This window comes from Sceloporus occidentalis, unplaced genomic scaffold (genome assembly GCF_023333645.1).
Source record: "Sceloporus occidentalis isolate IW3139 unplaced genomic scaffold, rSceOcc1.0.p SCAF_122, whole genome shotgun sequence".
In the NCBI taxonomy this organism is placed as follows: Eukaryota; Metazoa; Chordata; class Lepidosauria; order Squamata; family Phrynosomatidae; genus Sceloporus; species Sceloporus occidentalis.
Genome location: NW_028317102.1, coordinates 2646708 through 2661247, shown reverse-complemented (window position 1 = coordinate 2661247; position 14540 = coordinate 2646708). Strand labels below are relative to the sequence as shown.

The 14540-nt window shown below is 42.5% G+C and overlaps 1 protein-coding gene across 1 annotated transcript in view; it reads right to left on the bottom strand.

The window, feature by feature from the left end:
* LOC149282158 (nuclear factor 1 A-type-like) overlaps positions 1-14540 on the bottom strand; it is a 138160-nt gene that overhangs the window by 35800 nt on the left and 87820 nt on the right. Inside the window, exon 4 of the mRNA XM_089498611.1 lies at positions 9769-9843. Within this exon, the coding sequence (XP_089354737.1) occupies positions 9769-9843 (75 nt within the window). The remainder of the gene's footprint in view (positions 1-9768; positions 9844-14540) is intronic.

The following is a 14540-nucleotide window of genomic DNA, read 5'->3' as shown; positions in this document are numbered from 1 at the left end:
AAAAAGGTAGTAAAAGTGATGAATTTGCATGAAAAAAAAAAAAAAGAAAGCGATGTTGTAATTTGTGTAAAAGGTAATACGGACAGCGAGTGCTATAATTCAGACACCCTGCGGATAGCAGACTGCTGCAGTACCGGCAGTTATGGCTGAGAAAAATGACCACGTTGCAGTCAGTCTGACTTGAATGGAAATCAATCACGCTGGGTTTCTGCAGTGTCTACTACAAGGCTTCCTCAGCAAATCGCAATTAACCCTCTAACAACCAGGGCGGCAAAAGGGTTAATTGTCCCAGCATTGGAAACACTATGCTTTTTTTCTTGATTGATGTTTTATGACGCTTCGTGCAACAATGTAACTGATTGATTATTTTACTATACCTGCCCGTTACCTACAAATGCTGCCTATTTTTATTTGTTTGTTGTGTAAGAACAGATCCTTTCTCCGCGACATTAATCATTACCCTTCTTTAGACTATGGCTACTTAGTATCTCCTTGTAGACTATGTAACAAGGACGGGCAACTCTATAGCTACATTAGAACCGTAAGAAGCTCTAGAGTAAGCCGCATCGCCATTCCGGGTTTATAGTTTTAATCCACCTGTAGAGCCACACTTGCTCCTGAACTACAATTCCCATAATCCACAGCGATCCCTGTGGATCCCGGCACTCACGTAGGGTGGCTCTCGGTCCTGGGTTCTCTCCAGATCCGGAGACCTCATCTCCAGAAGGATTTTGACATTTTGGAGACGGTTGGAAGTTTATTACAAAGTAGGAGAAATGTTAGAACAAGAGGACATCATCTAAAACAAGAAGGTCCGGGGCTTAGATGAAATAGAAGGAAGTTTTACTTTACTGAGAGGGTGGGAGATAAGTGGAAGAGCCACCCAGGAGAAGTGGTCCTTGGTCAACAATAGGGTCTATTACGAACATACTTTGGTATCAATCTTATCAAACCAAATTTGATCATGGGATAGTAACTTGCACGGTGGTTCGTTAACCATTTCATTGACCACAGTAAATTGGTTGTATCCCCTCGGAAAATGTTGGGGCTTTCGGAGGTCATCCACGCAGTAGGCACCACAGACTCATTCTTCCGGCTTTTCTCTCCTGTTACTGACACGCACTAAGAAGGTGACATTTAATTAAATTATGTAAATTTCCATAATCCGTAAGATTTATGACTATGGGAAAGTCAGCAGCTGTAGCAAGCGGCAAAGAGAACATCTCATTCCAGGTTCAGACAGGAATCGATAGAGACGTTGAACTGATATTTTTAAACTCGTACCAAGAAATGAAACATTCCCGCAACCAAATAAACCTGATTTCTTCATCGCATGAAGCCCAAGCCGGAGATAAATAAATCTGTTGAGGCACCGGACGGCTTAAATATGAAAAGCACCAAAAGAATTACTAATGGATCACAAGATCTGCTTCCAGTTTATGGCAGCTTCTTCAATCCGCCGACGCTTCCCGCAGGAAACCCAACAGAATGAGACGTTTCTCCAACAATGAGACGTTCTTACGTAAAATGGCCCTTTAAACATGCATTAAATGTGAAGTCACATGGAAAAAAACACATTGTATTAGGGCTGAAACAACGAATCGATAAAATCGATAATAATCGATAACGGAAATCGTCGACGATTTCCGTTATCGATTAATCGAGTGATCGATTCGTTGTTGGAGCACTCGGCTCCTTTTACTTACCTCCGCGAGCGTTCCCCGCTTCTGCTACATGCTCTGCAGTCTCCGCCTTCTTTTAGTTGCGTGACGGATGTCACGCGTTCCGGAGGTAAGTATTCTTCATGTCTGTGCGAATCGCTCTGTGCGAGTGGCTCTGTGCGAGTGGCTCCATTCGCACAGAGCGGTTCGCGGGGGTGGGGGGGCAGGCCAGGGTAGGAGACTGAGTGCAGGGCAGAGTGGGGGTGGGGATGCAGGGCAGAGTGTGAGTGTGGGGGCAGGGCAGGAGACTGGGTGCAGGGCAGAGTGGGGGTGGGGATGCAGGGTGTGAGTGTGGGTGCAGGGCAGAGTGGGAGACTGGGTGTAGGGCAGAGTGGGGGTGGGGATGCAGGGCAGGGTGTGAGTGTGGGTGCAGGGTGTGAGTGTGGGGGCAGGGTGTGAGTGTGGGGGCAGGGCTGGGTGCAGGGCAGAGTTGGAGACTGGGTGCAGGGGCACAGTGCAAAGTGCTGGGTGCAAAGTGCCAGGGCTGGGTGCAAAGTGCCAGGGCTGGGTGCAAAGTGCCAGGGCTGGGGCAAAGTGCTGGGTGCAAAGTGCTGGGTGCAAAGTGCCAGGGCTGGGGCAAAGTGCTGGGTGCAAAGTGCCAGTGCTGGGTGCAAAGTGCTGGGTGCAAAGTGCTGGGTGCAAAGTGCTGGGTGCAAAGTGCTGAGTGCTGGGTGCAAAGTGCTGGGTGCAGAGTGCTGGGTGCAAAGTGCCAGGGCTGGGGCAAAGTTTCTTGAACAGTAATAGTCCACCTCTTTTCAGAATGTTTGGGGTTATTTTGTTTCATAAATATTGTGTTTGGGTTCTTGTACTTTGAAAATATTGTTTTTTATTACATCATAACAAAATAAGAATGTTAATGTAAATTTTAAGTTGTTTTTTAACATCCAGTTCATTAAATTATTTTAAATAAACGAAAAATTTGCATATTGTTTTTTTTTATCCGATTAATCGATTAATCGAAAAAATAATCGGCCAACTAATCGATTATTAAAATAATCGTTAGTTGCAGCCCTACATTGTATACAGTAATATAACCCCCAGCACTGTATACAGTAATATAACCCCCAGCACTGTATACAGTAATAACCCCCCAGCGCTGTATACAGTAATATAACCCCCAGCGCTGTATACAGTAATATAACCCCCGGAGCTGTATACAGTAATATAACCCCCCAGCGCTGTATACAGTAATATAACCCCCAGCGCTGTATACAGTAATATAACCCCTCAGCGCTGTATACAGTAATATAACCCCCCAGCGCTGTATACAGTAATATAACCCCCCAGCGCTGTATACAGTAATATAACCCCCAGCGCTGTATACAGTAATATAACCCCCAGCGCTGTATACAGTAATATAACCCCCCAGCGCTGTATACAGTAATATAACCCCAGCACTGTATACAGTAATATAACCCCCCAGCGCTGTATACAGTAATATAACCCCCCAGCGCTGTATACAGTAATATAACCCCCAGCGCTGTATACAGTAATAACCCCCAGTGCTGTATACAGTAATATAACCCCCAGCGCTGTATACAGTAATATAACCCCCCAGCGCTGTATACAGTAATATAACCCCCAGCACTGTATACAGTAATAACCCCCAGCGCTGTATACAGTAATATAACCCCCAGCGCTGTATACAGTAATATTACCCCCCAGCTCTGTATACAGTAATGTTGGTTGATTGTGACAAAACCCTGGTCCTGCTTAGTGACTGAGACAGAGCAATTCTATTATTTAACACAGGTAATAGATGGATTTATATACAGACTATAGAATACTCGCTTTGTGCCCCCGCTTCCTCCTGTGATCCCCTGAATACTTATCTCAAGGGGGGGGTGGACAATATTAAATACATTTTTGGAAGATTTGCAGCATAATTTTTAATCCATTCATTTGAAACTCGGAAGGTTTTTGGGCGGAACGACCCAGAGTTTTATTGTGTATGTTAGGTCTTGGAGAATGGGGGTCTACGGGGGTCTACTAGCCTTGGTCCAGGTAACGGGAGGGCATTTTGCACCCCTTTAACTTCCAGAATGAGAGGACAAAATTAACCCTTACCTTTAGCAGGACTACACAAAGCCCCTCCACTTCAACTATAAGCTTAGCTACTGCGAATAAAGTCTGACGGAGCGAAGTCAAAATAACCAGAGGTGTTTGTTCTTCTGCAAGCGATCGGTGCTAGGTACCGCTCGCCGGGTAGACACGCGGGAGACGGAGCTGCGGGAGACGGAGCTGCGGGGGCAGTTGCGTCCTCCTTTACATGGTTAATAGTTTCCCGGCACCTCTGCGGAATGAAGGCTTCGTTCTGATACCACGTTAAGTGGTCATTTGATACAGAGACCTCAAAAGTTCACTCAAAGATCAAACAAGGGACGGACGCGTCACAATGCAGGGCTCTATAATTAGTCGAGCGGCAGAAGTGTTATTAGGGGGGGTCTTAATTCCCAAGTTTACAGCGGGAAACCCCCCAGTCTGGGGTATCAATATCATGGAGGGTCTTACAAACTCATTTTGGCAGTAATAACCATGCGACATACAACAAAGGATTAAAGGGACACTCCATCGGCCATACTCACGCCGATTCATACGATAGCTGTGCTAAATTTCCGTGGTGTCCTCTTATTAAACGCATGGAGGATCCTGGACCTGGGGTAGCCACACATGGGAGCCGGGGTAGGCGACATAGCCTTAATATCAGCCAGGAGAAGGAAGGGAAGTGGATGGGGGCCAAACGCGGCTCCCCTCCTCGGAGAAAGCGGAAAGTGACCCGGAGACTCCGGGTCAAACCAGGGGAGTTCCTATGTATGTATATTTAATGATAACATAATTTATTAAATATAAATCAATGACTTAAATATAATTAATTTAATTACATTTCGAGTAATCAACAGATTTCTCACTGGCCCCTGGCATACAAAGAGTTAACAGTTATTATAGCTTTCCAGTAACCACTCGGCTTTGCTGCTGACTTCAATTAATGGATAACCAGGATTATCTTTTTTTAAATTATATTTATACATATTTTTCTTAGTTATTATTTAAAGATCCCAATATTATTTGCAAACCGCGCAGCTCGTCCGTCTGTAATTAATCCATTCCGGCAAAAAAAAATAAAAAAAATACCGAAAATAACTCTAATCTAATTTTCGTGTGCAATTTTGCAAATTTATTAAATGAAGAACGGGGGAAAATCCAATAAATAAAAAAAAAAAGAGCCAGATGGTGTTTTCCCTTCTCTGAATCGCTACGAAGTTTGATTTACTCGAGGATTAAAATAAAACTCTGCCATAAAACCAGGTGAAAAAAAATATATGTTTTGTTTTTTTTTAGAAATCTCGCATTAATTTTATTATTAGAATATTTTCAAACATGTAATAAATGAGGCGTTCGGAAGAAACATTTATCCGTTGCTAATAAACTTTTTTATTTTATGTCTCCAAAGTAGATAAAAATACTGAGGTTGGTGAAATCAAGCAATATTGGGTGAAAATAGGGTTTATTTCGCGAAAACAAACGGTAACTTATTGTTTTAGTTCTAAAGTTCTTTGTGCGGAAGGCAACGGATATGAAACGCGTCGGTGTTCATTTCGGCTTCTATTGAGCGTCTAATTATGCCACGTTCCATTTATAAACACGGCTAAACCGCTAACTTTATAGAGAGTTTTTTCTGGGCTGCTTTAATAGAATATTGATCGAGATCAAGGTTTGAGTGGACTGCCGGTGAATTGTGTAATGGCATTCAAAAGACAAGGTCACTGCAATGGCTCATTCCCAGGCTGCAAGGGATTTTTTTTTTTTATTATAATGCCTTTTTTTTCTCGCTAATATCCAGACACGAATCCCCCCCCCCCTATTTGTAGCGGCACATATCAGACCGAAGAGTAATTTCCCGATACAATGTATCTCATTAAGGATTATACACTTGTAGGAATTATTCTTACAGGTTACAGGTTCACGCTTAAACACAGCGAGGGTATTTAAACATGCATGGGACGGGCATACCTGTGAACTCTCTGGGTTTTATCCTGAACTTTGGGGGTCTTTGCCCCAATCCCAGGGTAAAGGGGCAGATTCTCAGGGTCTGGAGCTGACTCCTTCCTATCCTACACTGCTTTGGTTATATCCGAGGCTGCCAATTGGTGCTTTTTATGACCACACATACTATATTTGCGGCTTTTTAGGCAATTAAATCTTATAAGCAGGAAAAGGAAGGGGTGATAAGAGAGGAGAAAACGCTTAGCCCCAGGGAAGAACGTAAAGATCGAGGGGAGTATCTTGTTACGAGGGCAGAAACGTTTGGGGAGCAGTATTATAGAGGGCTTTGTATGTTAGGACTCATGTAATAGTGGTGGCTTCACAGAGCGGGGAAGCAGAAGAAGAGCGTCGAGTAAGGCTACTTTGAATAGACTGCTGGGGAGAGCGTTGCAATAGTCAAGGTGGGAAGCTTCCAGGTCACAATGGAAGATGGTAAAGAGAGAGGATTGTAGGAAGGCGAGCATTAATGTAAAAGCTCATAGTGAGTAAAAATAGAGTTCTAAGAGGATTTAAAGGATTATGTAGGTATTACTTAGATTCTTAAAGCTTTATTAAAAAAAAACTTTGGGCATGGTGGTGTATTTCTCCTTTAAGGAGTTCCCAAGCAAGCTGGAGGCCCTAAAAAAAGTACATTAAGGGCCACACATGGGGTCGGCTAGCACTGAGCTAAGGTATACGTACGGCCACTAGACCAGGCAGCTAAAGAGGTTCTAGATCCAGTCTTTGATAGTTCCGTGGATCCCGAGGATCGTCTCTTAAGTGAAGGTCATGTGATGCTGAGGTCGCACTTTACTGACCTTTCGCCGCACATCTGAATAATGTCTCAGGGATTGCTGAGTCAAAGAACAAAAGACAAATCCGTAGCACAAACCCATTAAATAGGAACCAAATGTGATCTGCCTCTAGCTTATCCTGGTGTGACCCCGCTTGCGCAAGAGAGGGATTTAAGATTCTGAAGTCTTTAACCCTTACGGCGCTGCTTGAAAGTGCTAAGCAGCTGGAAAATCCTTCTCCGGACGTCCTCACCCGTCCTAGTATTACAATAGAGCATTCTCTAGAGCAGTGTCTAGAACCGGCTGCGCATGCTTCACTTTTAGTTCTTTACGTTGGTCCGAAAGGCACGGAACATGGTTTTGGACTCAGTCTTCGTTTCTCCACCTTGTTGGTGAAAGCTGCCGTCGACAGCTGGTGTTGGGGGCAGAGGATGGACGTTCCCCTTGACTTTCCCAACTCTGCACCTCTACAGTTCTTCCATCCATCGGAGTATCAGTGGATTATCTTTTCCCATCGCTTTGCTGTATCGTAAACCTTTGGCACTCAAGACAAGCGGGTAGAATTCTGATATCCGGGTCAACCGATAATCCAATTGTTCCTTTACCATGGAAACCAGGGGTGTTTAAAGAAAGAATACAACGGCGGAAAGTGGACTCCATAGGACAGGGGTCATGGATACCACAATTATTATTATCATTACAATTATAATAATTACTTTTTTTTTTTACCATTTTTATCATCTTTTATTTCTATGTAGCTCCAACAATTTACTTGCACATCATACAATACATATATTCGAGGGGTCTGAAACGGCTATAATCGACTAAGACTAAGACAAACCGATACAAAATACATTTTTACTTGAATACTTAGTAGCGAGATGGATATTTTAGCCAATCAGAGTCCACCTCGTCTGGTAGATAGTTTAATCTAGTACTAAAAGTATAAATGTATCATATTTACCGCTAATAAAAAGATGAGAATGAATGTTTAAAGGTGTATAGACTTTTTAGCTACGAATTATACTTAAATAATATGCGAAAACTATCATATTTACCAAAGATCAAGATACATTTTGCAAAAGCATCAAAATATCCTTTTTTCACTTAATTCTACCCTATCTTATGGACAGAAGCAGAAATATTTATACTTAGTTTTGAAGTTTTTTCTAATTGTTGTTTTTGCAAAGAACACAAAGTTTTGGTGCTAATAATAATCCAAGGCTGGTAGTTTTTGGTTTCTCCAGCTGAAATACGGCGCAAACGACATTGATAGCTGCTCTGAACCTTCAAACGCTTGGGCCGTCCGTCATATATTCTGGCAAAGAGCGATCAATGGGGGCTTGATCAATTGGGCCGGATGGGAAAGGTGCTATTAATTCTTTGCTCATAGTGAATATTGACAGGTTGGTAATGATCAGCCGGCGCTGTGTCACTCACGCCGACGACATTAAGCATCCTCTAAAGGTCAAACCCGAATTATTTTACCCACCAAGGCTTCGGATGAAGGGAACGCAGAATCGAACAAGCGAAGATTTATACGGTTTAAAGCCAAGTAGTCCGTCCCCGTTCCGGAGAATTATGCCTGCGCAGCCAGGTGCCTCAGAACACGACTTCCTAACAAAAAAAGCCGGGGGGGGGCTAAACCGAAAAAGTCCCTGCGTTTGGCCAGCCATAACTGAAAAGGACTAGATTTCCCAATGTTATTAAAATAGAAAAAAATCTTCGTTCTGTCACTTGGCTATTAGATTTTTGGGCTCCTATTTAGTATTTTTTCAACCGAAGATATGTACATTACCATTCAAAAGTTTGGGGTCACTGGGCTGTTTTCATGGAAACCAATGAAATTGCTAATCATCTAGCCTTTTAAACTTAAACTTGGATCAGCGAACACAACGTGCCATTGGAACACAGGAGTGATGGGAGTGATAAATTGCCATTAGAACACAGGAGTGATGGGAGTGATAAAGGGCCATTGGAACACAGGAGTGATGGGAGTGATAAAGGGCCATTGGAACACAGGAGTGATGGGAGTGATAAAGGGCCATTGGAACACAGGAGAGATGGGAGTGATAAAGGGCCATTGGAACACAGGAGTGATGGGAGTGATAAAGGGCCATTAGAACACAGGAGTGATGGGAGTGATAAAGGAGTGATGGGAGTGATAAAGGAGTGATGGGAGTGATAAAGGGCCTCTGTACACCTATGAAGAGATTCCATAAAAAATCAGCCGGCTACAATAGTCATTTACAGCATTAACCCCGCCTGCACTGGATTTCTGATTCATTTCATGTTATTTGAATGGACAAAATGTGTGTTTCTGCCAAAAAGGACATTTCTTAGTGACCCCAAAGTATAAAATTTTCAAGAAGCCACTAAAAAAGAAACAGATGAAAATGGTGTTGGGGAATGATTGAAGGGGCTGGATTTTGTAACCGGGGGGCATCCAGACCCCTTTGCTTTATGAGCATACCCCCTGTACAACTACTTTACTTTCACTTCAACCTCAGATTGTGTTTTACATGCTGCGGTGAGGCATTTCTGCCGAGTTCAGCTAAATACAAAAATTTTATAAAACCACAGAAGCAAAGAAGAGCGTTTATTGTGGAAACCAAAAAAAAATCCGATTTTACCGTTCTGAAGCGTGTGCGTAGAGGTCACGAACTCCCCGGGATTAAAGGGACATCAACACGAAATACGTTTTGGTTCTGTGCACCACAGAGCAGCTTAACGGTCCTTACCTAGAGGATTGGGGGACGTTCTGGAGAACCCCCCGTCTCCTGAAGGATACGGACATTTCGGAGAGAGTTCCGAGGTGGGCAACTAAAACGGTGAATGGTTTAGGAAAGACTAAGGGATCTCAATATGTCCGTCTTGGGAGAGAGAGAGAGGGGATGGAAGGGGGACATTTAAATACATAAAGGGATTTAACAAAGTACAGGAGGGACGTTAATTCCAAAGGAGGAGAAATGTTAGAATAAAGAGGCCATCATCTAAAACGAGAGGGTCAGAGGTTTAGATGGAATGTAAGGAAGTTCTATCTGAGAGGGTGGTGGATACGTGGAACAGCCTCCCAGCAGAAGTGGTAGAGGCTAATACAGTGAGGGAGTTTAAACATGAATGGGATCGGCATATGGCTCCTGAATCTTTACAGCGGACTAGATGGGACGAATGGTTCCTATCGGCGGTCACACTCGATGTCTCCATGTTTCGATGGGGTTTGTACTTACTCTGCGATACTCTGACCAGCTCCGTGACACTGAACACGCCTGACGTGACAAAACTGTCTTGGAATCCCGAATGTCCTGAAACGAGAAGAAGAAGAGGAAGCCTTTTAATATTTTACTGCTCATGTCGGTTACGCTTCATCTGCCTAAAGGTTATCGATTTTATAAATGGATCGGATCTATAAACGCAACCGAAGAAAAGCTTCGCAGACATCGTGCGGTTTGGAGAAACGAAACATTAAAAAAAAGTTATCTGCACCTGGAAGATTCCTTAAAACCCAAACAACCCAACGGCAAATCTAGAACAGGCGCCCGGGTTTTAATAACTCGTTACCTTGGATAACCTCCTCAAGATGACTTAATGGATAAAAAAAAAAAAAAAACTCGGTGTCCAGGTCTCCTCAAGGAGCACAAAGTTCTTTGAAAGATTTAAAGTCCTTCACATCTGACGGGGATTATCCAGAAACCAGGATCCAAAAAACCCACGAGGCAGAGGAGTCCTCGGGAAATCCTACAACGGCAGCCGGTAACGCTCGGCTCGTGCCGACACAAGAGCGTAAAACAACCGCCTTAAACACTCTGCCTTCCTAACACACCTTGTGTCATCCTTTCTTAAAGCCCTTCGCGACGGCCCGGCGCTATATATTACGATCCACGCTGGGGAAATCGCCAAAGGAGAAGAGAAACATCTTTAAGAACTTTACAAATCCGTAAATCTTTAATTCAGTGTTTATATATATATTATAAAATACTTCTCCATATACTTATTTATCACGTATTAACTGTAAATATATATATAAGGGTTTTCTAACCATCAATTAGATCAGCGAACACAACGTGCCATTGGAACGCAGGCGTGATGGGAGTGATAAAGGGCCGTTGGAACACAGGAGTGATGGGAGTGATAAAGGGCCATTGGAACACAGGAGTGATGGGAGTGATAAAGGGCCATTGGAACACAGGAGTGATGGGAGTGATAAAGGGCCATTGGAACACAGGAGTGATGGGAGTGATAAAGGGCCATTGGAACACAGGAGTGATGGGAGTGATAAAGGGCCATTGGAACACAGGCGTGATGGGAGTGATAAAGGGCCATTGGAACACAGGAGTGATGGGAGTGATAAAGGGCCATTGGAACACATGAGTGATGGGAGTGATAAAGGGCCATTGGAACACAGGAGTGATGGGAGTGATAAAGGAGTGAGGGGAGTGATAAAGGGCCTCTGAACACCTATGAAGAGATTCCATTAAAGATCAGCTATATTAGTCGTTTACAACATTAACCCCTTCTGCGCTGGATTTCTAATCCATTTCATGTTATTTTAGTAAAAATATGCCTTTCTTTCAAAACAAGGACATTTCTACCTGACCCCAAACAGTTGAAGTTCTCTCTCCAATAATAAATAATAATGAATTAACCCATGCAGGGCAAGCCACGTTACTAAAAAGCAATGAAACTGATGTAACACAATTTTGGGCTAGATCTCTTTTTTGGGGGGGGGGGAGAACGTAGAGGGCAGCATTTGACAACAGAAATCAGCATAACCTTTATACACGGATGACTGCCCTGTGACCCCGAGAGATTATGTAGGATTTGAAGAACAAGCAGTGGAAGCGAGCCTAACTGAATGTGGCACACGGATCCGTGGTCTCCTACAAAGAGCTTCGCAATCCAACCCACCGATTGACGGGGTAATAGGGTGAAATAATGGATGTTTTGCCAACCTACACAAGGTCACAGAGAAAAGTTTGCCCATGTCATTGATAAAACACTTCCACCCATCAAATCCAGGGTCCCCAAACTAACATAAAGCATCAAATCTATATATATCAGTAATATCGAACAGTAAAATATGCCTGCTTATATATTACATATATATATTATATATTACATATATCCACCATACTTGGTAATAATTTGCAAGTAAATCCTGTTTTACTTTAGGGATGTTGAGATCGATGGCATATTATGATGAGGTTAATTAGAAATCTCCCTTGTAACCGGGTCACTGAGTCCTGGCAGAGAAGCAGTCACCCCCTCGACCAGCCACCTGTATGGGTTATTTCACTTGGGGACTTATGGCAAAATGTGGCAAAACTAGCATGTGAACTGGTTTAATTAGAGATCTCTCTTGTATATGGCCCCAATGAGCAGCAGCAGCAGAAGGGCTGCTGCCTCCTTGGTCCGGCCACCCTAAGCTTAGTCAACCTGGTGCCAAAATACATCATTGTTTGTAACTTACAAAGGCCACCTGAACCTGAATCAGCTTCAATGGAAGAGATGGAGCATCTTCCCAAAAGAAGAAGAATAACATAAAGTGGGAGAAGTACCGGTATTTTATATTTAAATATTAAATAGCAACTTTTGTTATGTGTAATAAACCATCGACAGTACCATATGGGGTCCATGTGGACATTCTGGGGTCACTAAAGCCTCTAAAGGGTTAAAATAAAAAAGGTCCAAAAGCAGAACTAGATTAGGACTGGAATAAGACCCGAGTAGCATGTTAGGGTCCCTCAACTCAGCAGAGTTACTCATGATGAGACGCAGCCGCAACAATGTATCTCTCAACCTTCATCACCCAAAGAGTTAATTAAAAAAAGCCTAAAACTCAAGACTAATTAACAAGGCTGAAATGTAGAGTTTCAATGGAATCTGTAAATTTTTTTGCAAATGCCCCAAACTAACAGAATCCGCGCCCACGTTCCAGTCCGCCAATATATCAGCTGAACCCGAAGGCGAGACGTTAGCTTGGAAACTCCACCAAGATCTCTAAATCATTCTACGGCACGGCCCTTAGCGGTGGAGGGAGAGGCAGCGTTGTACATGGCAAACACTCAAACTTTATTTCCCAAATAACAAAGTTAAGATCGTCGATCAAATTTGTGTTGAGCACACATTCGGAGAAGAATAAAATAAAACTGACTCTGAGCAAATTCTGCTTGAAAAATCCAAAAAACATGAAAAGAACAAAAAAAAACAAAACAGAGGAGATTCAACACGCTTCACGTAGTTTTGGTAAAATATATATATTTTGGAAATAAATATCTACTCCCAGGCAATGTATGGGAATTCAGAAAATTCCGCTGTGAATTTCAGGATTTTGATTTATAGAATTGATTTTTAGAATTCAAACAAAATAAAAACAGAATGGAAAAAAAATGGAAATGTTTCTCTACTTCTTACCCTTCAGGCTAAAGACGGGGAATATGAAAAGTAAATGAAAAGCCAAAGAAATAACCATTGTTATGTGATCTATAAGAGTTACAATTTCGATCATGAATTCCATACAATATGATCCTGACTGGATCCTAACCCCCCCCCCCAAAAAAAATGAAGAAAATGTTATAATTTAAAAGTCAGGAACAGAAAGGCTTATTTTGATTCCCTTTGACCAATATCTCTTCTCTGCGCTGAATGTGAATTTGGCAAAGCGTAGACCTGGACGGTGCTGAGAAATTTTAGATGTTTTCCTTGGTTGTTGCCAAGGATGCTCTGCCAAACAAGTGACAATTATAAAAGTTATGGACATGAAAAGTAGGGAAAAAAATGTAAAAAGAAGAATAGAGTGAAAAATCGACCCAGTGATAGAAGCGCTAAGAGGTTTTAGTTAAAGCAGGGAATGGGGTCAGACACTAAATCACGATGACTGTTACACCACAATATTGGCTTTTAATAGTCTATGGCTGCCTGTTGTTACAAGACGCACGTCTCTGCAGTAACGAAACCCATACATTACTATATGGATCTTAAATGGAGATACTGAGTTACTCGCCATACCTGCCAAGTGCCCCTGATTAGGAGTGACAGCCCCTCATTGGCATCCTACACTCAGATGTATCTCTTGTCTAGGAGCTCGGAATTTTTGCTGGGTATGAGGGTATCGCAGGGTTCTACAGCCCTGAAAGCCCCGATAATGTGTATAGAAACAGCTTTATAAATTAAACGGGGTAAATAAAATGCCCTGTTGGGTTGTTGGTTCTTCGTTAACTGATATAAACGTCAATATAAGAAACGACGATAAAATAAAGGGTTTGAGAATTGAGATCATCCAGCGGAGAACGGGTCGCCAACGTGGACCAGGTTGACTTCCAAGTGGCATTGACTTTGTTGGACAGATGGTTGATGTTCTTCTGCCTACTTTGTCACCTTCACCTCTTGACTTTTAGTCAAACAAAATAAATCAAGCCCCCCCCCCCACACACACACTCTGTCATCTGTAGCTTTTGGGTTGACTCACATTCTGATTTTATATCCATAACGTGTCGATTTTCTGGAGATGACGTGCCGTGTATCGGGCAGACATTAAAAATCTGGACAGGCTGAGCTGAACTTTCCCTGAACTTTATCTCATAACGGCGAGAACCGTTCTGTAGATTCCGGCTATAACAAGAATGTGCGCTGCGAAACACGAGACCCGTTTATGGTTTCACCATTATAATATTGCAAAAGGGCAGGAAAGGGTAAAAAAAATAAAATAAAATATATATAAAAAAAAAATATATATATATATACTCACACATCAATACCATTTGAGAAAAGGTTCAAGTAAACTGTTTAAGACCATAAAAAAAAGCCGATTTGGTTCAGAAATGGAGCCTGTTGCCTCTTTGTATCGCACTTAAACACACAAACAGGAGAAAGCATACACTAATACAAAACTAATAAATCCAGAACTCATTGATTTATTATAAATATAACATTAGGCATCAGATTTTTGCACCTAGCAGATTGTCAAAGGCCAGCACGGTGCGGGGGAATTATTTAAGGTGAA